The following is a 25,414-nucleotide window of genomic DNA, read 5'->3' as shown; positions in this document are numbered from 1 at the left end:
AATGTGTACAGATTGAATGGTTTGTGTTTTTCAAGGGTTTTTTGTTTGTTTGTTTGTTTTTCCATAGCCTGCACAATAAGAATTTTTGTAATGGTTTTCTAATCCCTATTTACTAGGCCATAGAGGACTGTTTTCTGTTACTTAGATACATCTCCCGTTTCTGTAACTGTGCATGGTGAAAAGAGACTGTAAAAAGAAATCGGTGCAGAATACCTTGGCTAATAGAAAACCACAGTGGTTTAGGTTGAATACAGCTTCATAGATGAAGGAATAATTTGCTGCTGTTAAGACAGTTAAATATGTGTGTCTTTGCCCTAATTGAACTTTTTCCAGATACCCAAAAAAGAGAAAACCCCTTAACTTCTTACATTCCTCTTGAAATGCTGGCTGACAATCTAAAGAGATGACAATCAAAGCTATGCTAGTTCTTTATTTTGTCTGTTAAAGCAGAGCAATAAGCCACAGCAGTGTGTTGCTGTGGACGGCTGGTAGATGTCATTGATACACACCAAAGGCATTTTGTCCTAAAACTACACAAGTAATGCACAGAGAGTACACACGACTTGATGTAGCATATGCTTTATCTCTGGAAAAACGGCTTCTAGCAGAAGGATGTGGAAGAGTAGGGAAAAATACATGCAGCTTTCTTCTGTTGTTTTGAGTAATTAGATTTTAAAATTTTTCTAATATTTTTCTAATTTGTTTTAAGGTTCCCTGGACTTAGATGAGGAGTAGTTTGTAGCCTGCTAGCTTGTATCTATCTTAACTGCTCAAAACCTAGGAGTAGCAGTGGACATCCAATCACCTGTTGCTTCTGCCAGGGCAGCTGGATTGTAGGAGAAAGGGCTTTGCCTTCTGACCTTAGCCTGCAGCCCTTCCCATCCTCTTTACTGTGCTCAGCGTTGTTGTTTGAGCTGAATGAAGAGTCCAAAACCAACTCCTAATTCAGTTTTTTTTATGCAGATGCCTCAGTTGATGGATTCCCAATTGCTTACTGGATTTGTGGCACAATAGAGAGGAAGCAGCAGTGTTCTTTGGAAATTATTCCCTCAGAGGACTGTGTTACAGTTAAAGTTCATGGTATTTCAAAGAAGTTTGAGGCTATGAATGCTAAATGCAAATGGAAGAGGGTTGTTTTTGCTGTATTTTAAAAAATGGAGAAGGTGAAATCTTTGCTTTTGCATGGGATAACAGCATTGTGCTGCTGGAAGGTGCTGAGTGGCTGTACATATTCCTGATGTGCCAAGCTGCTTAGCTGGAGCTTGGTTTGGAATGCTTTCTAAAATACTGATACAGGCTTGAACTGCAAAGTCAGTGAGAGGCTTTGGGTTATCTCCTCTCTCTCCTACAAAGATTTTTTCGTGTGTGTGTGTGTGTAGATAAGCATTTTTTTTTCTACTGTTGTTATTCAGGTAAGGAAGCAGGTGAGCAGACTTTTTCTAAGTTGTTAGATATACATAAAATTTTACAAGGTTTTTTCAGGGCTGGCAGCTGCTTGTGATGACAGTGACCTGGCACTAAAGTCAGTGGCAGTTGCAGAAGTATGTACCCACAGGTAGGTTTGGGTCTTTAACCCACCTTTTTTTTTTCCTGTCGCCCTTAATCTAACTGCCACTGTGTTTTGTAGGTATCAAGCTGTCAAATTTTGTGTAAGTTGGTAAAGGCTGAGCTCTGGCTTCCCTGGTAGGATACACCAGACGTTGTACAAAACGGCAGTGCCATCTGTGTGGCAGTTTCCTACAGCCGGCAGCGGGCAGGACGTTTCAGCCCTTCTGACCACCGCGTGTCCTCTCTCCTAGCACATGTTTTTCTCAGGCTTGTGCAGGGGACTTGGCTGATGGCAGTCCCTCCCGCTCCTATGCTGGCAGTCATCCTCCTGCTTCTATGCTGTCAAGGCAGTGCAAAGGAATTCAGAAGGGGTAGACTTTGTCCCTGAACCTTGTCCTCCTGTTAAGGCAGGGTTTAGGGACTGGTTCTTCAGAGAGGCACTATTTTTCATCTTTGGAACCAGAACAATCATCTACGAAGTTAGTGGTCTGGTGTTTGCCCAGGCTTGGCAAGGGAACCAGTGCTGTTTTTCAGCTTCCACTGCTCAAGTAACCAAACTTCACTTCCATCCTAAGTGTAATAATGTAGATACAGTCTGGTTTTATACTTGAGCTGTCACTTCAGGTTTTCCTGCGGGTTTTTTTGTTGGTTTCTGTTGTTTTAAGGGAGGAAATAAAGCCAGCTCAGTCACTTGAAAAAGCACAACACAAATAGAGGAAGGAGGGGACAACAATGAAGTAGGTGGCTTGGCTGATGTCTCTCCCCATGAAGTCTGCTCTGCTCCAAAATATTACATGAGCTATTTATACTTCAAGTTGTATTAAATATAAAATGCTGTTGGCCTTTGGAGGAGATTGCCTGACCATATACAGAGACTTATGGGGCCAGACAATAGAAGCCACAAGCAGCTAATAGTCGAGGAAGCAGAAAAATCAGACATACATTAGGAGTAAACTTTCTTCAGAGTAATTAAAAATAGCTGAGGTTTTTTTAATTCCCTTTTTTCCTGCCTTTACTGCAAACTTTGACAGCAGTAGGTTACAGTTTTTTAATATCCTTAACCTTAGATTAATTAAGTTGCGTTCATTCAAGAAAGTGCTATGATGATGCTAGAAAAAAGCTCATGTAAAATTTATAGCCTCAAAAGGACAGTCAAGTACTTTTATATTTTTATACATCCCATTGTTTGTAAATATCTTCTGATAAGCTTGAAAATAAAATTTATTTCCCTATCAGACTTGTTTCTGTTTTTTTTTTTTTTTCACATGAATTATCTCTCCTATCAAATGTTCTTAGAAGTAAATTTTTTTTTTGTACTTCCACTTGTGGCTTTGTCATTAGATACGCCCTGCTGTGGGAATCCTGGTAGTAGGTGCTTTGAAACTAATAACTATTTTGCATCTTTCCTGTCACTATTTCTTTATAAAAATACCTTAAAAAAAATGTCAAGGCATCCTGTGTTTTAGGCAGGTACCAAAGCAGAGTACATTTGAAGTCTCCTTAGCACATCTGTTTGTTACTGATAAGGAACTTGATTCCACTAGCAAATACTTCACTCGGCTCTATCATAAGACTCCTGAAACATTGTTCATTCCCTGCTCTGTGCACGCTGCTTTCTGTATGTGCAGCGTTTGATTTCTACACATGCTGCTTCGAGTAGGTCAGTCAACAGGGTCAGCATGCTGCACTAGCTTTACTCCGAAATAGCATTCCCCTAACGTGTACATTAGTGTGAGAAAATTACCTGGAGAATTAATGTGACATTTCATGTGCTTTAAGTTCAAAGATAAATCAAGATGTTTAGTTCTTACCTTACTGTGTAGGAAGCTATATACTGATTACACTAGTGTAAAACATTTAGTATGTGAAACCATAAAATACAGGACTCTATTCCTTTGATTTTTTAAATTTATTTATTAATTAAGTTGCTATTGAAAGCTACTGCTGTCAGACATTTTGCTACAGTATTTGAAATTATTTCAGTAAGAGTTCACTAAACCCAGCCACAGGCGGTAAGGCAGACTTTGATTCTGGCTTATGTTTCTTTTCTGGATGTACCAGTCTGTGGTGAGGCAGCAGGGCAAAAAAGTTAAAACAGTCCCCCATCTTCTTGGGATTCATCAGCATATCATAGCTGTGAAGCAACTGCTCACAAGTTGCTTTGTCAGGTGAATTCTGCAAGAGCACCTAAAAACAAGAATGCAGGTTATAGCCCTTCCTGCTTTCCTAGAACCTCCCTCATACCTTCAATCTCTTGTTACATGCATCCTTTTCACTTACACTAATATAACAGCGCCATAATGTTCAACAGAACTGGTGAGATCCCTGGTGGAGCTCAAACATTGATATATGTAGCTAAGTTTTGATTTAAATACTCATAAATATAACACCTTGAGTTAACTCAAAAGTTCACTTTGAGGGATCCAGAGTAACTTATGTCTAGGAGAAGCAACTCTTTGATCTCACACCTACATCTTGTTTTGAACAACTTTATTTTAAAATCAGATTTTTGTAAAAGCTCTCTTGCTGCTTAAGAGTATTGCTGGTGGATTAGGAGAGTTTACATACCTGTAAACACTATCGTACCTGTAATCGGAGGTCAATGCCCATGTTTTTTAAAAACTCCCGCTGTTTTATGGGGCCTAATGTGGCTGTTCTTCCCTGTGTCATCTTTCGAAGATAGCTGAAATCAACATCTGCTGTCAGGTCTGCTGTACCTGGAGCTCTCAGCACATCGTGAAGTTTGTGGTTCTGGAAGCCCTGAAAAATTAAATTGGAAGATTGTACTCAGACCTAGCTACCACAGCTGGGGCTAGCAAAGACTGAGTTGTGCCTGTGAAGGGTAAGAATAGCAAATTATACTTTTGAGATAAACGTAGGATGGGCTCAGATTACCCTTCTCCTCTGACAGAAACCCTTACGGGCACTGATTAAATAAGAACTCAAATACTCAGTTTTATGATTGCAGCATAGTGCAGTTTTTGCTGTTATCTCCACCTAAGACCCTTCTCTTGGAAGAGCCTAATGATCCAATGGACAAACAGAAGATTATAACAGAGTGTTTTAGCTTATTGTTTCAGTGTAAAGGGCTCACCCGGAAAGTGTCAGTTTTGGTTCCATCATGACCATAATCAGCAATCAGTGCAGCCCCACCATCTTTTTCTATACGACAGGCAAGCCTCTGAATGATGATGCCAGCCTCAGGACACACTTCCACATGATCTCTCATTTCTTCAGGCTAATGCAGAGTTCAAAGATCAAAACACTTGTATTAGCAAATGAGTACAGGGCAAGAGTACATCTTGGGCTTGTCAATACTTCATTGAGGCACAGAGGCCTGTTCTGGGCTACCTGGAGCCTGAGCTAGTTCTTGCTAACTACTGTTTTCAATTAGTGTTTTCTGAGTGCTGGATTTCAGTCATCTCTTCTATAAGCGACAGTCAACTGAAATGAAATTTTTTCTAACAAGTAAGAATACCTGTGTTGGGTGAAGCTACATTACTGTGATACTGAAAGAACGAGAACAGGTCTTCAGCTGTGCGCACCCTTCAGAAAGCCTTTCTCTGAGAAACTTTGTTGTTAGCTTTAATCTCAACTATTTAATTTTGTAACTTCAAGAATCCAGTGAAGTTTGAAAAAAAACAATCTTGAAAAACACTTTCCACTACAGGTCAGTATAGCACAGAAGCACCTAGCTGCACTGGGTACGGACACAGCGGGTTGAGAGCCTGGCTTAGGCAGGGCCACTGCCGAGATGGTGACGTGACATACGCAATGCAGAACTCTTCCTGTCACTTGCTGCCTCAGTTTGCTCTCCGAAGCATTTTGTCTGTTTAAGCTCTGATTTTGTGAAGTTTGCTGGACGTGTTTGTTTTTGTGTTGTATTTTCACGGTGTGCAGCTTTTGTGGAAGCTTTGTAGAGTGGAAATGCTAAGCTGTATTTACTCATTTATAGACTGGGAGCCCTCCTCTTGCTGTTGGAGTAACTGAGAAGCTGCAAATGTACTTGAAAGAGTCAGTAAAGATGTAAGGATGGACTTCGGTAGGCATAACCTTACCTGAACAAAGCTTTCGGTTGCGGGGGTACTGGATGGTGACAGGACAAACCGCAGCTGGTCAGGGACTTCCGGATCTATATCAACCAAGACCTCATGCCAGCCTTTCTCTGTTCTCTGTTTAACAAACCCCAAGTACTCATTTTACACTCCAACAGGTGCAACAGTATCTTTTTTATTTGATGGAACTGATGTGTCAAGCATTTTCACAAATGTTTTAAGAACAAAATATGCTATTAACAACAACTACGCATTCCAGTAACTGTCTTGGAAAAAGCTTGTGGTAGAGACTCATCTGCAGAGTCAACAAATACAGGTTTAATTATACTTAAAAAGGAATGAATGATGCTGTTAAGAAAAATGCTGCCTCTTCTATTGATGGTGCAATGTTTAACATATAAAAATAAAATATTTTATTCTCCCAGGGATTTTCATAAACTATCAAACTGAAGTTGAAAGTTTCTTCTGAATCCTCACTAGCCTCTATTTTGCTCTTCTCATTACCACTCAAAGGACAGCCCTTCAGCTTTTGTTAGTGGTGGTACATAAAATAATGTGGAAATTAAAAGCTTCATTAATGTAGCACAAGAAATAAAAAACCTTGAGACTTATCTCAGCAGAAAGAAATCTTTAGCTTTCTACAAGTTTTTCCATTCAAGAACAATTACCAATTTTACAGTTATTAGCTGAATTAAGCCTTATTTGTCCAAATTCAATTAGAAATATTTTATCACCAGAGACCACACATGTGTCTTGTTTGGCACCCTACTTCTACTCTTCCTCAAAGAGAAAAGGTGTTTAAGCAGATGGTCACGATTACAATAATCTTCTTGCTATACCTGAAACTTATGTATTGGCAGGGCATCAAAAAACTCATGTGCTAGGTAAAAGCTGTAACCTGTGGGAAAGTAAAAAAGAATGCATTAAATTATTAATGCTTCCATAGCAGCTGCCACTTGGAAATTAAAACGTTTTTTATGATTTTTTACAACTTAACCTAGTTAATGTGGCTGTGAGATTGTATCTTAACTTCCAGCTTGGATACATCAAAGACAGCATTTCTACAGCAAGCTCTGCTTTCCAGTGTATTAATTTTAGATTGGTATCTCAGGAAAGGAGAGTTGCCCAAAGCCAGTAAATGGTTTCCCACTGAAAGGAAAAGTCAAAATACATGAAATGGGGTAGCTATCCCAAAATGGAGTTCATCAGAATAGGAGCACTTATGAAAATGAGTCAAGATGTTGCCTCAGACTTACACAAGAAGTAAGAACAGGTATGTCTATTAACTGCTTTTCTGTCCTGTATGAAGGCTAGTAAAGATGTCCTCCGCTATCAAAAGCTGCAAGTGGAGGAAGGACACCGTCCCTGTAACAAGACGTTCAAGCTCCTCACCTGGTGGCACATCTTGAATGTCTCTGTACCAGAAAATGGGAACTCCAGTCTTGCCAACGCCTTCCATGTAAGCAGATTTGTCCTTGGGGTGCGACTGCGCCTTCCCTCCTGTCAGCATCAGCGCTTGGATCTCGCTGAGTTTGGGACTCACTTCTACCAGATGAATAGAGACATCACATTTACTAAGTAAAGAGGCAAGCTGGTTGAAGACCTAGAAAGGCAGATGAATTCTATTAGACACAGTCATGTGCTGTATACATTAAAGGTTTAAGAATTAACCTTTAATCTCATTATTTATATTCGAGATAAAAGATTTAGTTGGCTTTCCTTTAACAAAATACTCTCAGTGAAAGAGGCTGCCTTTTGCTCCTCCAGAAGGAAGTGGGAGTTTCTTGACCAATTTTAATAAAAGCTGCTATGTTTCTAATAAATTTGGCAAAATACAGCACACATTACGTAGTTGTAAGGACATGAAATGCTAATTTAGAACAGTAATAGCCTGAGAGTGAGTAGCTCCTCTAAGACCTGCAGAGAGTGTTAACATTAGGAGAAAAATGGTTCAGTTTTCCTAGACACCATAAAAAAAAAAGCATTCAGTATCCTACATTTCACTGTGCTTATCAGAGTTCTTTCATTAACATATGTAAGCAGAATAAAAGCTCTTCTGAGGTACTAAATCACATTAGCAATCTGTTTTTGAATCTGTAGTATTTTAATTAACAGGCAGCCGTGCAAGCATGGTAGAACAGAAAGGGTTAACTCGGAGGAAATAAGCCCCTGAAATCCCCAAAGGAACCCCCACAACTTCACTCCTGTATTATTGCCCTCCTTCCCAGTTACACACAGCAGCACCTTCCTAAATGGTTTTCAGTTTGGATAATGCTTTCCTCTGCAGAAATAATTCGTAAGGGAACATTCTTGCCCTCCTCTTCTGTCACAGAGCGTTTGAAGATTCCACTCATGTTGGCGCAGCGTGCACACACTGGCCTGTGTTCTGCTTTCAGCTGGGAGACCCTGTCTCAGAAACATGCGTATATTTTAACTGGAGTCTAAGCTGCAAATCTCCTAACTGAAATGATTTGGTTACTAGGGAAGGTTAAACCCTGCTAGCAAAACATCCTTCCTTCAGATTTCAGAGTAGCCATGGAATAAAGCCAGAAATAAAGAATATTAGTATTAGTTTTCACCTACCCGTAATATATCACCAGTAAGAGTGCCTCTTCCTGGGCCCAGTTCCACCAGCTGGAGCGCTTTTGGCTTGCCCGTGGCCATCCACTCACTAATACACCATATTCCTATTAACTGACAGTGAAAGACAACACAAAGGAAGAGTCACATTGTAACTGGAGAACTTGTGAAAAGCAACACCTGGCTTTCGTCTGATGAGAGCTAAGATATGATGCAGTATTCTCTCTCCATATTTTAAAGTTATGAGAACTCATTATGATCCATAACCTCACCCTCTTCTCTTTAGGCATTAAAACCACAATTATTTGCGGTCAGCCCAGCAGAAGCAGCTCCCCATTAGTAACACATGGGACTCTTTCCTGGCGGAGCAAGAACTTAAGGCTCCAACGCAGCAGGTCATTGCCCAACTGTTCTTCATGACAACGCATCTACTGAAGTGTCATCAAGAACAGCGTTTGGCCAGTCTTCACTACTGGAAGTGATGCACAAACCAGAGCGAACGAGACCAAAATCTGAAAATTATTTTTGCGTGGAGTTTTCACAGCATCAAACTACTGGAATGCTTCTTACTTATAAACAAGTTCTATATGAAAATAAGTGTTACTAAGCACAGATGGTGTCCCAAATCACAACACGAGCAAGGACTCCCTGATCTTCCAGAAAAACAAACCACCCCGTCCTCCTCCAAAACCAACTTAGCCCTAACTTAAGAGTAAAAAGAAGGTACCTAAGGCATAAGGAACTATGCATTACCTCTCCAAATATCTGACTTATTTCAGGCGAGGTGACAAAATCCCCACTTTCGCCGATGCCGCCGCCGCGCGTGTAGTAACCCTGCAGGGGGAGAGGGGAGAGAAGCCGAGGACCCGGTGAGCGCCGCGGCGGGGCCGCTTCCGCCCAGCTCCGGGGCTCATCCACTGCCGCCTCAGGCCGGCCCGGCCCCACCCGCACCTGGCCAGGGTTGGTGAGCGCCTCCCGCATGTACTCGGCCACCGTCACCGGCCCGGTGGCCCGCAGCTTGAGTAGCAGGTGCCGCAGCATGGCGGTGGCCCGGCTGGGCCCCCCGGCCTCCGCCTCGCTCCCCGCGCCCGAGGAGGGCCGCGCTGCCGCCGCCGCCGGAGCTGTGGGGAGACCGGAGCGGGCCCCAGGGGGTTAACGGGGCGGCTGGCGCGGCGCTGCGCCGCTCCGGGGGTGGGGAGGGGGGGGCGGTTACCATAGTGACAGGGGAGCCGGAGGCGGGCGGCGCGGCCCAGGGCGGCGGCGAGGAGCGCGCGGCTCGCGAGCAGCGAGGCCATGGCCTCAGCGCCGGCAGTGCTAGCCCCGCTCCTCCTCCTCTTCCTCTACGGGTCCTGGCCGCTTGGTGGCCGCCATGCGTCCCGCCGCCCGCGAGATGACAAGCCACCGGGTAAACGACTCGGGGGGTGGACGCAGGCAATCTGGTGTTTGCCTGAGGTGCCCCCCTCCTTCCTCGCTCTCTCGCCCCGCCCCGTCTCCGGCGAGGCCCGCAGGCGGTCTCCACTCCCCTTGCAGGACCTGAGCTCCCGTGGTCCCGCGGGGCCGGAAGGGCGAGCCACGCATGCGCGCAGGAGCTTCCGCTGGGCGGCCATGGCGGCGCTGTGGGAGTTCGGTGTGAGGGACCCGAAGAAGGCGAGCGGCGATAGCGGCGAGGAGGATAATGAAGAAGGAGAAGATGGGAATGCTGAAGGGTTCACGCTGGACGAGGTGCTGCGCCTCGGTGGCACCAAGGTAAAGGGAGGGGGCGGGCGGGAGGGAGGGAGCGGCAGCACGTGGCGGCCGGGCCTCCCCCGGGCCGGGCCTCCCCCGGGCCGGGCCTCCCCCGGGCCGGGCCTCCCCCGGGCCGGGCCTCCCCCGGGCCGGGCCTCCCCCGGGCCGGGCCCGTGTAGGGGGTGGCGGGGGGGAGCCGTTGGAAGCACGCGGCATCGCGCCGGGTACGCTGGTAACAGCCGTGCGGTGCCACCCGCAGCAAGACTACCTGATGCTGTGCGCCGTGGACGAGGCGGAGGAGATGGTGGACGGCGGCAAGAAGGACGCGATCGACGACCTGAAGGAAGGGGAGCTGGAGGCGTTCGTCAGCTCCCTGGGGCTCGGCAAGTATGCGCAAAGTTGCCTGGTGGTGGAGGGGGAGGAGGAGGGCGGCGGCGGCAGCGAGGGGAAAGAGAAGCCCCCAAAGAAAGAGAAAAGCAAGAAAGAAACTAGTGCTCCTTCGTTGGAAGGGAAAAAAGAAAAAAAAGTCAAGGAAAAGGCAAGTGGTGTGAAAGACAGCAAGAAAAAGCAAGCTGGCAGTGATCAGGACCAGCACATTTCAGCAAAGAAAGAAAGGGTGGAAGAAAATTTTGAATTTCGTGCTAGGCAAGTAATACTGATCAAGCCAGGGGGCAAATGGTATGAACTAGAATACACCGACGAATTCTCTTCAGAGCCCCAAAATCAGATGCTTCTGTCCAAGTATAAGGCCTTGGCGCAAAAGCTGTACCAACATGAGACTGAGCTGTATAAGAATAAGACAGATTACCAGAAGGGGGCCTCTTCGGCGTGGATGAAAACTGTTGTGTCGTCTGGTACCTTGGCAGACAGGATGGCAGCAATGACCCTTCTCATTCAGGACAGTGCTGTCCACAGTCTCCAGTTTGTTGAGAACTTGGTAAACCTCGTAAAAAAAAAAGGCAGCAGACATCAGAGCCTAATGGCTTTGGATACTTTCAAGGAGCTTCTCATTTCAGATCTCTTACCAGAGAATCGAAAATTACGGTCTTTCTCGCAGCGCCCGTTTAACAACATAGAGAAGATATCGAGTGGCAACAGGGATTCAAGAGACAGACGGTTGATATTGTGGTACTTTGAGCATCACCTTAAACTGCAGGTGGCAGAGTTTGTGCAAGCGTTAGAAGCACTGAGTCATGATTCTCTGACAGCAACAAAGTCCCGAGCGCTGGCAGTCTCCCACGAGCTTCTCTGTAACAAGCCTGAGCAGGAGAAAGTTCTGCTTGTTCAGCTGGTAAATAAACTGGGAGACCCTCAGAACAAAATCGCCACCAAAGCCTCTTATCTGTTGGAGACGTTACTTAACAAGCACCCAAATATGAAGGTAGTAGTGTGCAGTGAGGTGGAGAGGCTCTTGTATCGGTCAAACATTAACGTGAAAACTCAATATTATGCCATTTGCTTTCTAAATCAGATAGTCCTCAGTCATGAAGAAAGTGCTTTGGCTAACAAGCTGATAACTTTGTATTTCTGCTTTTTTTGGAACTGCATTAAGAAAAAAGATGTTGAATCCAAAATGCTCAGCGCACTTCTTTGCGGGGTAAACAGAGCTTACCCTTATGCTGAGACTGGTGATGAGAAAGTGAAAGAACAAATGGACACATTGTTTAAAGTTCTACATCTTGTGAACTTCGGTACTGGTGTCCAGGCCCTGATGTTACTGTTTCAAGTGATGGACTCTCAGCAGACTGTATCGGATAGATACTATGCAGCACTATATAAGTAAGTGACAGGTTTGCATTGTGTTTTATGAGGTAGTCACTATTAACTTAAAGTTGTAGAAACACTTACTTTGCTTTTAACGTCTTGAGAGTTTTGTGTCTCGTTGGCTAAAAATTTCTGATATTTTGTATGAGCTAGAAGAAAATGCACATGACTTCTTTGACTTAACATGGGGAGAAAACAAACAGTAGTGATAGGTCGTGAGAACACATGTCCATTTCATCTCTTGCACTGTTTTCTGGTGGCATGTTTTAATTCCAGATGTTTTTCGAAACTAGTAGATAACCACTTCTTCTGAAATCACTTTTACAGGTACTGTGGTCTAGTCATGTAATAGCCTAAAATCTTATTTCCTTGTTTTCATATGGGGGGCAGGGAAATATGTTAGCAAAATGTCTAGCTTATTTAATTTGTGTAGTTGGAAAGCCTTGTGTTATAAAAGTATATATATATATATATATATATATATATTTTTTTTTTTTTTTTTCCCTAGCTGATTGTTTAGTGTCTTTTTAGGATTCTTACAGGCTTCTGTTTAGTTGACCAAAGGGAAGGTGCTGATTTTTTTAAAAAGGGAACTCAAGTTCTCCCAGAATGTACAGTGTATTTAATGGCCTGACTGTGCCTGGCAGCCTGGAAAAAATGTGGAGTAGAAAATTGCCAACACATGTGTCTGGTCTGATTGTGAAGCATGCTGATTGCTAACCATTTTCTTTCTATTTTTTTTGGATATCTGGATAAATCAGATTAGTTTCTTACTTTGAGTATCTCAGATTTTAAAACTGTTTTCAGTTGAACTCTGTTTCTGTATATTTTCTTACAGTGTTTTTTGTTTACTGGTACAGAGTTTTTTTAATCTTCAGTGTCTCATGTATCTAGAAATATTACACAGCTGTTGACAGCTCAGGGTTGATCGTGATGGTTTTCAGTATTGGGGAACAGCGGTCACTGGCCTTTTGGAAGGCACTCTGAAAAATGTAGATGATTGTTGTTAATAGCAATTATTCTTCTACGTGCATTGTGACGATCAGCAATATTTTCTCCTGTGTGTTCTACAGGAAGCTTCTAGATCCTGCTTTAGCAACCTGCTCAAAGCCGTCCATGTTTCTTAATCTTGTCTATAAATCTCTGAAGGCAGATGTAGTGTTACGGCGCGTGAAGGCCTTTGTGAAGAGGTTACTTCAAGTCACTTGTGGACAAATGCCACCCTTCATTTGTGGAACCCTGTACCTTTTGTCTGAGCTTCTGAGAGTAAAACCAGAGTTAAGGGTCCAGTTACAGGATCGTGCGGTATAAGATACTTCTTTATCTCTTTATTTTTTTTCAGTAAGAGCTAGTTTCGTAAGCACCTTTCCCTAACCTGTTCGTTAGTAACGTGAGGGTTGGCTATTATGTTGTGTTATGGGAGAAAGCACTTGAACAATTATAGCTACATTAAAAATCTACGTAGGTGAAGGTGTTTTAGGTATTCTAGTGGGTTCTATGGACTTCATTCATGGAGAGAGGATTATTTTGCTAAATGCTGTATAAGTGAGTAGGTATTCTTCACCCAAAGGCTTTGTCAAAACATGGCCTGTTTTTCTGTCTGCCGTCTCTGAAGAATAGATAGGCAGGACTGGATTTTTTTTTTTCTTTCTTCAGATGGGGAGGGACCGTTACACGTGTGTGATGTAAGCTATAAAGTTCAATTTTAAGTCTTGCATCAAGGCTAAAAATCTGTATTGCTTAAATATTGTCTATCATTTGGTTATATTTTTGTAAGAAGCTTCTTAAGAATTTTATGTGCACTGTTCTAATAAATCTGAATAAAACTGGAAAAGAAAGGCTATTCACTAACGGTTTTTGTTGTTTAGGAGTCAGATGATGAAGAATGCTTTAAGGATCAAGAAGAGGCTGAGGAAAAATTTGTGGGTGCAGACAAAGAAGTAGAAGGTGAAGAGAGGAGCACAACGGAAAACTCTGCTAAAACAAATGTTTCAAATTCAGCAGCCTCTTGGGTGCATCATCTGAATATGGGAGGTAAATTGACAAGAAAATATAATTCATTTAACTTCTAACATTCTGTAACAGTGACGAGTTGATCAAGGCTTGTAAAATTAAGTGATTAAAATGTTTAGTTTTTCAGATTGAAGTTTGATGCAAAGCAGTCGGTGAGAATAGTTTTTCTTTGCTGGCTCAGCAGTGATGAAGAGACTGTATGAAGCTGCTAGCTTATTTCACTTTGTGCAGTTTATTGCGTTTGTGCCTAAGCAATAAACAGGCTCAGGGTTTTTTGCTTCCGTGTTCAAACACCTTCAGAGCAATGTAGCCAAGATTAGTTCATGTAACTGCTCATTCCCTTGTGAACCTTGCTAAAACAATTCATCTAGCTTTGAACCTGCTTCTAGTTTCACTCTTTCCTGAGGACCTTTTGGAACAGAGCAGGGGTTTTCAGGAGCTTTCTTGGAAGCACGTGGGAACTCACCTGTGCACCTCATGATACATTGGGGAAGGGCAGCTGCATATAACCCTCACTTGCTGCTGAATGAGTCTGTAGCCTGTCCAGCTAAGAATGACAAACAGCGTTACTGTCACGGAGAAATGAAAATAATACTCGCATAAAGTCACCTGATGGAATTGAAGTTGTTTTCATCTCCTCCGCCCCTTAGGCAGGAAGAGTGGAGCTTTGTATGATCCTACGCACCGAAGTCCTTTATACTGTGGTGCTGAAAGTACAAGCCTTTGGGAACTGAAGAAGGTAAGGCAGTCTTATGTTGCTGATTACTGTGTTCTTAGTGTGGCCCTTGTATTGAGAGAAGAAAATTAACTTGGTTATTCTTGGAGTAGCCACCTGGGTAACATAATAGAAAGGTTGAACCCCACATTGTTCAGCTTGAAGCTTGTACGTGGTACATACAATGCTGATGTTCCAGAGTAGGGAATGGGAATTTTTAAGTGGAGATTTGGACAATTATAATCTTTGACTTTTCAATCTTAGCTTCATATCACTAAGCTTTTAAGTGTTGAGTTAAATAAAATGGTAAATGAGAATGTATTTAGTTAACGCAAACAAAAGACTAGAACCTGAAGTTCTTCAGTTGTTCAAGGGCAGAGCGCATCAGCCTTGCAGAACTGCATGCATCTGCAGGTTATTTGGTGAGTTAGAGTGGTCTTATGACATAGTAGTGTTGTCAGGAGTCTGATACGTCAACGTGAGTAATGATTGCATTTATTTTTAAAACAGAAATAAATAAGTGATTCATATTTTTCAGCTTTCTGAACATTTTCATCCATCTGTGGCCCTATTTGCGAAAACAATTCTAGAAGTAAGTGCTTTTACTAGTCTGGAGCTTTGAAGTTTGATTTTTGTGTTAGCTGTCTTTTGCTGTTTGAAAAAAATACATAATAAAGCCTTCTTGCACTCTGCAGGTAACTAGTAGCTCTGCAGCACTGTAACATACACTCAAATGCAAAGCTTTTCATGGAATTACAGTGTTTTATATAAAGGAGACTGCTCACAGAAGTAATCAGCTTGGTAGAAATGTGGGTATTACATGATTCTTAAAGTGTTTTAGAGTTTTGGTCTTTTTATTTAAAGTGGTTGTTTTTTTTATGTGGGGAACCCTGATGTTGGAACAGATTCTTTTTTAATACTGTTGTGGTATCGTGCCAAAAATACTCAAACCTACACAAATACGTGTTTTAAAATATTTATTTTCATTTGAATATTGGTATCCAAATAGTGCTGAGTATTAACTGCTGTTAACGCAGGACATTGCAAGGCAGTTCATCAGAAACAAAATAAAGGAGATGCTTTTTAGTTGAGAAAATACTGAAATTCCAAAAATAACTGTCTGTACAGGAGTCATGCGTATGTGATGAAGTATTCCGGAGTCTTTGTCTTTTTAAAGTGTGGTTTTAATGTTCTTGAATGGTTTGAGTCCTCTGTGTTTAGTTGCCATCTTTCTAAAATGAAGACCATAATGATTTTTGGCTTTTTTTCTTCTTTCAGGGAAATCACATTCAGTACTCCGGTGACCCTTTGCAGGATTTCACATTAATGAGATTCTTGGATCGCTTTGTGTATAGAAATCCCAAGCTTAATAAAGGCAAAGGTACGAACTTCTCATATTAGCGCATGATCTTGATTATTGATGGTGACCAAACTCTTTCACTCTTTGATTGCCAAGTAACCCTTTGTGCTTGTCAGGTGTTCAAGGTGCATGTTGTTGAACAGAGGAATGGGGTCAGTCTTCAGGGCTGCAAGAGAGATGTCTGCAACTTAGAACCAGCTGACAGTCACATACTGCTGCCTCTCATATCTGCAGTGCAGAAGTTGCTAACCTAGGCGGAGTAAGCAAAGCGATAGGGGAATGTAAAGACTACAGAGTGGTTGAGGTTGGAAGGCACCTCTGGAGGTCATTTGCTCAAGCAGGGCTGCCTAGAGCAGCCTGCCCAGGCTGTCCAGATGGCTTTTGAATGTCTTCAAGAATGGAGACTCCACAGCCTCTCTGGGCAACCTGTGCCAGTGCTCAGTCACCTGCACAGTGGAAAAGTGTTCAGACGGAGCCTCCTGTGTTTCAGTTTGTGCCCATTGACTCTTGTCCTCTCACTGGACACCACTGGCAATAGCCTCGTTCTGTTTTGTTTACCCCCTCCTTTTGGGTATTTCTATGCATTGATGAGGTCTCTCTGAGCCTTCTCTCCTCCAGGCTGAACAGTCCCAGCTCTCTCAGCCTTCCCTCACAGCAGAGATGCTCCAGTCCCTTCATAGTCTTAGTGTCCAGTCTTAGCTGGACTCTCTCCAGTATGCCCAGACCTGGACACAGCACTCCAGGTGTGTCTTCACCAGTGCTGATTTGAGGAAGGATCACCTCCCTCCACCTGTTGGCAACGCTCCCCCTCATGCAGCCCAGGATACCATCAGCCACCTGGGCTGCATGGGCACATCGCTGGCTCATGGTCAGTTTGGTGTCCACTTAGGGCCTGTTCTACCAAGCTGCTTTCCAGCTGGGCAGCCCCCAACACGTACCAGTGCCTGGGGTTATTCTGACCCAGGAGCAGGACTTTGCACTTCCCCGTGTTGAACCACATGAGGTTCCTATCAGCCCATTTCTCCTGCCTCTTGAGGTCCTTATGGATGGCAGCAAAACCCTCTGGTGTCAATCAGCCACTCTTCACAGTTTTGTAACCGTAGTAGTAAGTAACTTGTTTCTGATTTATGTTGTGCTATAGAAAACACCAGCAGCGTGGTAATGCAGCCGAAGAAGAAGCGGTTTATGAAAGATACGCAGAATCTTGCAGGTAAGCCAGCCCCTTTTCAGTTAAGACTATGATGGGTAAAGAGTTCTTGGCTAGTTGTCATCTGCACTATCTATACTATTGCCGTTAGCGATAAAAGAAAGTCCTGTCCATCAGGAGTGCATCAGTGGGGGAGGCGTCATTGGTGGGGGTGCCTGATGTTTAGGATCAGGTCTAATCTTTTTGTAAGGGTGCGTGGAATCTCCACAGCTGAAACTTTGGATCCATTGAATTGTTTTAAGAACAAATGACATAAGAGAGTGAGTTACCTCAACTGTTAGCCTCTTGAGTAGGAAAACACTTTTATTTTCTACTGTAGCACTTGTCTTTACACACACCAAATTTTTTTTTAAGACCTTTCTTTTCGCCCTGTTTTTCCCCCCTAGTTGCCAATTAGTAATTGTATTGTAGTAATTCTTTTTTCTTAGGCAATGTGAGATGAAGATCATACCTTGTGTTTAGCCTCCCCATTAAGAAATGTGTAACAGTGAAGGACAGAGCTACTTAAAACTACATGCCTTGTTTTCTGTGCAGTTTTTGCTATGACCTGCATATGCTTCCTGTACCTTCTCTTATGCTAAGTTATCTTTTTCCTCCATCCCCCTAAAATGAAATACACCCCCTGGGTAAAGAGTAGATTTGCAGACTTGTATAAAAAGTTTAGAACATTGTTAGAAATTTGCTTGTAGCTGGCAATATGATCCCTTAGGGGGGAAAAAAGCCTAAAAAAAGTCTTAGAATTTGTTCCAGCTAATGATATTTCTAGTTAGAAGAGCAATCTGTTAGGTTATTAACTTCAGAGGGACATGAATTTATAAAATACTAGCTAAATTTTCAGTTCACAAACATGCCATTCTTATGTCTGGCATTCTAGTTTTACAAATAATGTTTTTTAAAGTTCTTTAAAAATGTAAAATTATATAAAAATCTTCAAAAACATATGCTGATCTAGCAGTATTTAATATAGTAGTGTTGTGTAGTTAATGTTTTTTATTTGTTACCGGGTTATCATAGAAGCACTTTTATTTTGCTTGTTACGATTGAAAAATGACTTAGTCTCAGAAAATGGGTTTATATTAAGGATTTAAATCACATTAAGCTCTTTCATTAAATGGTATGGGTTACTCCATACAGTGCCACAGCTGCAGCTATTGTTAGGATTAGTGTAAAGTATCTTTGGCCCTGTTGTTTTGCTGAGAGTCTTCCCGCGTCCAGAAAGACGTTGCCTTTTGTCTAGTCCCACTGTTTCCAGTGAATAAGGGCAGGATTTGGTGGTAAGAGCCAGCAGTTAAAAATCAGGGTAAACCATCAGTAAAACATGGTGCTTGAGGACAGAAGAGGTACCATCTTCTGGGGTGGAACCTCTGTAACATTCCCAGGGATGTGCTGTGTGATAACTTTGGGTCTATTGTGTTGCACAGAGGTTTTAGTTACACAGATTAGCTGATGCACCTTTACTGATACATGATTTTATGGCTATCAAAACTTAAAGTAGGAATTTTTACCCAGAATGCATTTGAAGGTACAGTTTATTGCATTCTTTAGTTTATTCTGAGTTGAAGGAGCAGCCAGAGCGTTTAGAACTGGGATTGAGGAAGTTGTGTTCTACAAATGCAGCATCCACTATAAAAAATATGGATATATTAATATGGATACAAAAATGTGCACTTACTGCATGTAGCTGGGCTCTGCTGGGGCTTAGAGAACTGAGATTGCAAATGCACTGGTACCTTCTACTATTCATCTGGAGAGTCCTGTGAGTATGCTGATCTGCTTTCAGAAACTTGGACCCTTGTCACTTAGAAAATGTTATAGTGTGTGCCCACTGAGATAATCAGTAGGTCTTTCTCCTTTGATTTACTTCTGAGGTGGAGGAGGGAAGGGGAACGTATGAGGGTAGAAAGCTTCTCTGCAGGGAACCTGATCAATACCCTAGTCGATCTGCTGTTGCAGTGTTGTGTTTTGCTTCAGCTCCTCAGAAATGGAGGCATGGTGAGGCTTGATCCCTTCTTCAGCGTGCTTAGCTGGTATATGGTCCTGCCTTGCAGCTGCTGACGAGCATTATTCCCACTGCTTCTGGGCAGAAGCAGTTTCAGTATTTTAGTGCACGACAGTGAGCTTATCTTATTTCCTGCTTTTTTTGTGCCTTTTTTTTTTTTTTTTTTTTTAAATATGCATTTCTGCTGTAGGTGATTGCAGAACCTCCCTTGCTGACATATAGATTAGAATCGGGTTAGGGCTATGCCTCTTGAGTTTTTCCATGGGGCCTGCTCGCATCTAAGTATCAGTATATACACTGAGAACTGTTGGTTCGAAGTTTTGAGGTGAGCTCCATTTTATTTAACGGATGACACTGGGTACCTGCACACTTCTGTCTGTGCATGCTGTCTAACTTTTTAAGAGTAACAGTCATTTCAGCTTGAGGTAAAATCAGTTCTTTTTTGTTTCTGCAGTCAACAGTAAGGAATTCCGTGCCAAAGATGAAAGCAAAATCCCAGTGGATGAAGTGTTTTTTCACAGGTAATGAAATACTCGTGAACATTAATTTTAAGCGTTGTTTTTTAATACAGTGCCATCAAAACCCATTATATTTCATAAGTATTCTCTGGTATTCTAAGTGCTTGCAAAATTTGATTAGATTTGATTAATTTGAGTGACTTGTGATGATAGTACTTTCCTTAGAACATAATTTCAACATTTGTCTAAAGTGCTTGACAAAGAATATTACTTACGAACAAAGACAATCACTGCTTGTAGTCTACAGTCAAGTAAGCTGACATTCTAATAAAGAGGCCTTAAACAAGGGGTAATGATGAATGTCTTGTGGGATGTAATTCTTATGCATTAGAAGTATATTTTTTATAAAATGGAGTATACCTTGCCTTTGTTATTAGTGTCAAAGCTTATTAGAATGGAACAGTGCAAAAAAAAAGTCAGAGGAGCTAGTTTGCCATGTATTTCTTCTTTTATTATTCATAGTTCTTTCAATTTAGTTGACTTTCCTCTTAGGTTGTGATATAAAAATGCAGCAGTAATACTAAAATTGGAGTGGTACTTATTTGGCAAAGATTGCTTCTTATTAAATCAAAATACTGGTTATCTGTGAGTGTCTCTTTAGGAGAGCAGTGTTTGTTTATTTTGTGTAATTCACTTTGGGTTTTTTTGTTTAATGTCTTCATTGCTGTAGGGGCTTTAAAAAATTTTTGAAGTATCGGGTTAATGGAACTTAATTTTAATTAATGGATAGTATAATGTATAATATATATAATGTATATTTTATATTGATATGGTGGTATTAATTTAGTGATTAAAGGAAAGCAGCTTGAAAACATGCCTCTGTCTGAAAAGTTAACAGTATTGTTACATTGAGGATGACTCAATCTGAGATTACACATTTAAAGTCTCCCATACAAAGTGCTGTACTGTTTTGCTCTTGTATATGATCAGATTTGCCTTCTGTGTTTGGTGGTTCTTTAATATGAAATGAATGAGAGAAAGTGGTTTAAAATGACTGACAGAATGTAAAACTAAGCACACAAAACAGGGTTATGGGGGAAAATTAACAGAATGTAATGGGTGAATCTCTTTTTTTCTTTTTCTTTTTTTTTTTTTTTTCTCAAGTTGAACTTGATACTTTCTTCCTTATCAGTGTAAGACAGATTTTCATATCTTTCTTGTGCCCTTTTATAAATTCATTGTCTTCAAAATACTTTCTGGCACGTTTGGCTGTGAAATTTCTTTGTTTTAAATCTTACACTAGTGGCTTAGTCTTTGAAAAATACAGAAAATATAAATCTCTGATTTGGGCTGTGTTTGAAACCATTAATTACAATTTTCAACTGTCAAAGTACAGGTGAAACAATCTGCAGGTTGTTTTTTAAAAAAAACCCTTGTCATAAAGATCATCAATTTTGTATAATTGTGATCAATATATTATTTCAGATTTTATTCGAAGTTCGATAAGAGGAGAGAGAAACAAAAGCGTCAGGATGATGAAGAAAGTGTGGAAGATGTAGATGATGATGAATTTGAAAGAGCATTGGGTAAGGTTGTGTTTTTCCTTGCAGGAACTATCCCAATATTTCCTGCTTTTGCAGATTATTAATTTATCCTTTTTATAGTTTATATTATATAAAAAAGCCAGATACAAGAATATGGAAGTGGAAGAAGACTGGCTTTCCAATTCCCATTCTGTGCTAGCACAGCCAGCAGTTCATACTGTCCATCACATAAGCTAACTGGATGGCCATCTCCTAAAAGAGATCTTGCTCTCACTGCTCAGTAGCGTTCGGCTTGTTTGAATGGTTGAGAACTGTCTGATTTTGAACGTAAGCTTCTGCTTCCCACGTCTTCTAGTCCGATTAGTTTTAGGTAATTGTTTTATGGAGTATTTTTCTTACAGGACTGTGAACCCTTTCGTATCAGGGCCCTTTGTTACTGATGCAGATCATATAAACTGTTCAGGAAAATGATACCTGTATTTTGCAATGACTTCGTATTTCTTTGTTTGACTTTGTTTTGTAGTAATAAACAATTTTTTTTCCTCCTAGATGCATTTGAAGCTGCTGATAATGCCATTGATGTTGGCCAGGATGACCTTGATTTTGCTGGGTAAGATTTTAAACTGGTTCTTTGGTCTCTTATTTTAATACCTATATAGAGTTTTACTCTGCAAAATTGGATACACCTTTTTCAAAAGGACTCGGAATATCACCTTGGATAAAAAGCAATAGCAGTGGAACGCTGGGTGATGCTGCTTTTCTGTATGTCCCATAATGGGGCATTGTGATCTTGTGGTGCTTACAGTCTGCTGGCCTGACATGTGAGACCTGCAGTATTTTATTAATATAATGCAGTGACCCAGTAAGTGCAAGGTAAAATCCTCCTGGCTTTATATTGTCTCAGGTTTCTTTTTGAGTACAAAAGTACACAGAATGAAGCATAATGGTACTGCTGCTGTAAGGACTGGTTGTAACTGGACCTGATGCAGTAAATAAACTCTGTGGAATCCAGAATCAGAGAGCTCTGTTCTGAGGAAGTCAGTTTCATTAATCATAGAATCTTAGGAACATTTAGGTTGGAGAAGGCCTTTAAGATCATCGAGTCCAACCATGAGTGATTAGGTAGCCTCTTTTTTACTTGAAGTATCTGCAACACAGCTTTTCTTTTCTTGAGGTGAAAGGAGAATTAAAGCTTAAACTTCTAGTGAAACCTGAACATTTTTTGTGATCCAGACTGATGTGAGTAAAAAATAGCAGAGAGGAGAGAAAAAACAAGTAACCATCCATATGCTGATGTTGAAAACATACCTGAGTGCATAACACGTTTCTCAGGTCTCAGCCTACATTTACAATAGTTTGCAATGATGTTGAACTTTTCTAACATAGTGTTTGCCCGTAGACAGGTGTTACCTGGATGCAAACAGTATTTGGCCAGATGAAGTGCTAAGCTCGTTATATATATATATATATATTTTTTTTTTTAGTAATATAAAAAAGAAAAACAGAAGTGGTAAGAAAGGCCAAAGAAGTGAGGAATCTGGTGCTGACTGGGTGGATTCTGATGATGAATTCAGTGATCTGGATGATGAGGAAGTCTCCTTGGGAAGTATGGAGGAAGACTTCGGAGACGATATGGATCAAGAGGGAGGTGTATTTATGGATGTGTCTGTTGATGATAATGGCCTAGGTAAAGTATAATTTATTATCAAAAAATGAGAATAAAAAAAGCTTTAAAAAAAAGTTTATCTAATATGTAATTACCATTCAGATTTAGCTACCTAGGTGGGAGGTTTGGCTTTTAAGTAAAGAAGTAACAAGTCCTTCTCTGACAATGAATTCTTAAGAGAAACATTTCGTGGCACAGTGTTCTAGGTGAGAGTGGGAATTTGGCATCTGGGTATAAAAACTTGCCAACAAGACATGTTTCTTTCATTCTGAAAACAGTGGCAGTAACATAAGTAGCTTTATACACAAGTAACTGGCTACAGTAGGCAGAAATACTAAAATATCTCAAAGAGGAAAAAAAATCTGGTACTTTTTTTATGTCTTCAGACCCAGTTAATGTTGATGGTAACTTGTCTCATTAAGTAACAGCTTACTCTTCTAATACAGCTATGCACCCAGATTTTTATTACCACTGTAATGATAACTGATTGTTGCACTGGAATGGTATTGTCTTTTCAACTGAAAAGCACAGTTTACACAGTGTACACTTCATGTGGCTGGAAAAGCACAGATTGATGGAGTATTTAAATTAATAACTTCAGGTCACTCCTTCATGGTGGAGGAGGTAAACTATTCATACAGCTGTTAACACATTAATCTTTCAAGAGATTATTATTTCACCAAACTTACCAAGCAGACATTCAGGGTTTACGTAACACCTGCTTTTAGCCTTCCTATCCTAAGATACGTATCTTAGTATCATATTTCACTCCTTTTTGGTTCTGTGGGGAAAAAGCGTAAAGAATGGCACACCACTGACCAGTTTTTAATTGTCTCAGTTGAAGAAGTCCCAGATTTGGTTTTACTTTTCGAAAGTAAAGACTCAGACCATTATGACAAATATGCCTAAAAAGAAATTTTAGTCTCTGCTGTGATTTAAATACACGTACATGGTGTGAGAATGAGGGATTGATGTAGCCTTTTTTTTCCTGACAGACCTGAACAGTGACGAGCAATTGAAGTCTGTCAGTAAAAAGGGCAAGAGAAAGAAAGACACGGATTTTGCGGGATCACTTGAAGGTAAGGAAACAATGCCATGATTTCCATTTGAGAAGGCTTAATACAAATAGAGTGTCAAAAACTTCAGAATTCGTGGGTTCTAGTACAGTAGATTATCTACGCTTTTGGATCTGGATTCAGATTTGAATAAGCCGTAAATGAAAAGGATGTTGTCTTCCAACCAGCGTGGCCTAGTTCAGAGTGACAATCTGCTGTTGGAGGACTGGGAATTGAAGGAGGAACTTTTGAAGGAAGGATGGAGTTGTACTGGTGGTTTGTGCATCTATTACTAACACCTGGTGCAAATTTATGCTATTTAGTTCTTGGCTGGAAACATTTTTCTCCTTTTTTTAGGGGAGGTAGAGAATAAAGGTTTCTAACACAGCTATTTTAGATGGTCTCATTAAATAAATAAAAAAATAAAAACATGGTTACACTTTTAGTATCTTTGTGAACTTGAAATTCTGTCTCATGAGAACAATACTTTTTGTTTGAAGGATCCAACCGAGGAAAGAAGAGAAAACTCAAAGATGCCAGTATACTGGCATCTGCAGAAGAGGTGAGTTTGATCAGTGCTTATCAAAAAGTGGCCAAGCATTGTACCTGTTTCTTTGTAATAAAATACTGACATTTCTCTCTTTAAAGTTTGGCTATCTGCTGGATGAAAATTCTGGGTCAAAGTTTGACAATATCGGGATGAATGCCATGGCTAACAGAGATAATGCAAGTAAGTACATGCTATAAACAGTTGTAACACTGTTTTACTTCTTTCTCTTCGAATTCTGTACTTAAAGACGTACCTTTGTAACTGAAATATTTGTGCGGTCAGAAATCACACAGTAGGGACTCAGTGTCAGTAAGACATGACTTCATTTTCTTCAGTTACAAGAGATGCCCAGTGCTAATATTAACTGTGACTACTGCAGTGAACAGGGCTTCAGAAGAAGGGAAGAGGCTGTCATGTGGCCCTTTCACCCTGAATAAGGGTGGGCCCTAGGCTGGTTGTCAAGCGTTTGTGTGAATTCTGCTGTGATAGAGAGCGTCCTGGATTCTTGTGAAGGGAAGGTGTAAGGCATGGCTGTCTTTACCTACCTACTGGCATATTTCCTTGCAGGATTGGTGAAGCAGAAGTAGTTTCCCAGAAATAATTCTAGTGAATTAAATGTGTATGTACTGATTGAATAATCAGTCCTTTGTAGAGCTTTTACAAGTCTTGCTGGTGTCACCTGGAAAACGTTAACAGCAGCACTGAAACACTGTGCTTCTAACGCAAGCATGCCTAGCATTAGTACAGTACAAAGCAATGGAAGAGCAGTCTTCAACTCTGAGATTCTAAGGTGTAGGGTATGTCTTGTGAAACAAAACCCCAAAACTTTCTCTCGTGTCAAAAAAAAAAAGGCAGCTTGCACTTTATTAACATTCATAAATACAGTAGCCAAGTTTAAGTTTTAACTTTTACATGATTCATCTGTATTCCACATCCTGGTCAGAGGTATCCATTGGCTCCTTATTTCTCACCGTTCCTCTTACAGATGTCAAACAGATCCAGTGGGAAATAGAGCGTGACAAGTGGCTTCACAACAGGGATGTGAAAAGCATCATCAGAAAGAAGAAACAGTTCAGGCACAGAGGGCTGAAAAACAAGTACAAAGGCAAGAAATCAAAAAGATGAACTGGACATCTTAATGTGGACACTTTTACAATAATTATTCTCAAATAATT

General features: G+C 41.1%; 2 protein-coding genes across 2 annotated transcripts; one reads left to right on the top strand and one right to left on the bottom strand.

Moving 5' to 3' along the window:
- Positions 1 to 3,442: 3,442 nt before the first annotated feature.
- On the bottom strand, positions 3,443 to 9,478 carry NDUFAF7 (NADH:ubiquinone oxidoreductase complex assembly factor 7). The gene is made up of 10 exons (XM_086460396.1): positions 9,397 to 9,478; positions 9,135 to 9,304; positions 8,937 to 9,017; positions 8,187 to 8,297; positions 6,996 to 7,206; positions 6,443 to 6,501; positions 5,607 to 5,720; positions 4,643 to 4,786; positions 4,135 to 4,308; positions 3,443 to 3,735 (listed from the first exon to the last, which is right to left on the bottom strand). The coding sequence occupies exons 1-10, from the start codon at positions 9,476 to 9,478 to the stop codon at positions 3,523 to 3,525; spliced, it is 1,359 nt and encodes a 452-aa protein (XP_086316522.1). The 3' UTR covers positions 3,443 to 3,522.
- A 310-nt stretch (positions 9,479 to 9,788) lies between these two features.
- CEBPZ (CCAAT enhancer binding protein zeta) lies at positions 9,789 to 25,369 on the top strand. The gene is made up of 16 exons (XM_086482326.1): positions 9,789 to 9,929; positions 10,168 to 11,687; positions 12,746 to 12,977; positions 13,541 to 13,706; positions 14,336 to 14,424; positions 14,939 to 14,992; positions 15,679 to 15,781; positions 16,902 to 16,970; positions 19,421 to 19,487; positions 20,910 to 21,010; positions 21,518 to 21,578; positions 22,453 to 22,655; positions 23,630 to 23,713; positions 24,190 to 24,251; positions 24,338 to 24,419; positions 25,225 to 25,369. Exons 1-16 carry the CDS (start codon positions 9,789 to 9,791, stop codon positions 25,362 to 25,364), a joined length of 3,174 nt encoding a protein of 1,057 aa, XP_086338452.1. The 3' UTR covers positions 25,365 to 25,369.
- The last annotated feature ends 45 nt before the right edge of the window (positions 25,370 to 25,414 follow it).

The sequence above is a fragment of the Leptosomus discolor genome, chromosome 2 (genome assembly GCF_034619465.1).
Source record: "Leptosomus discolor isolate bLepDis1 chromosome 2, bLepDis1.hap2, whole genome shotgun sequence".
Lineage (NCBI taxonomy): Eukaryota > Metazoa > Chordata > Aves > Leptosomiformes > Leptosomidae > Leptosomus > Leptosomus discolor.
The sequence above is the reverse complement of the archived record's forward strand: the minus strand, read 5'-3'. Positions and strand labels throughout refer to the sequence as shown.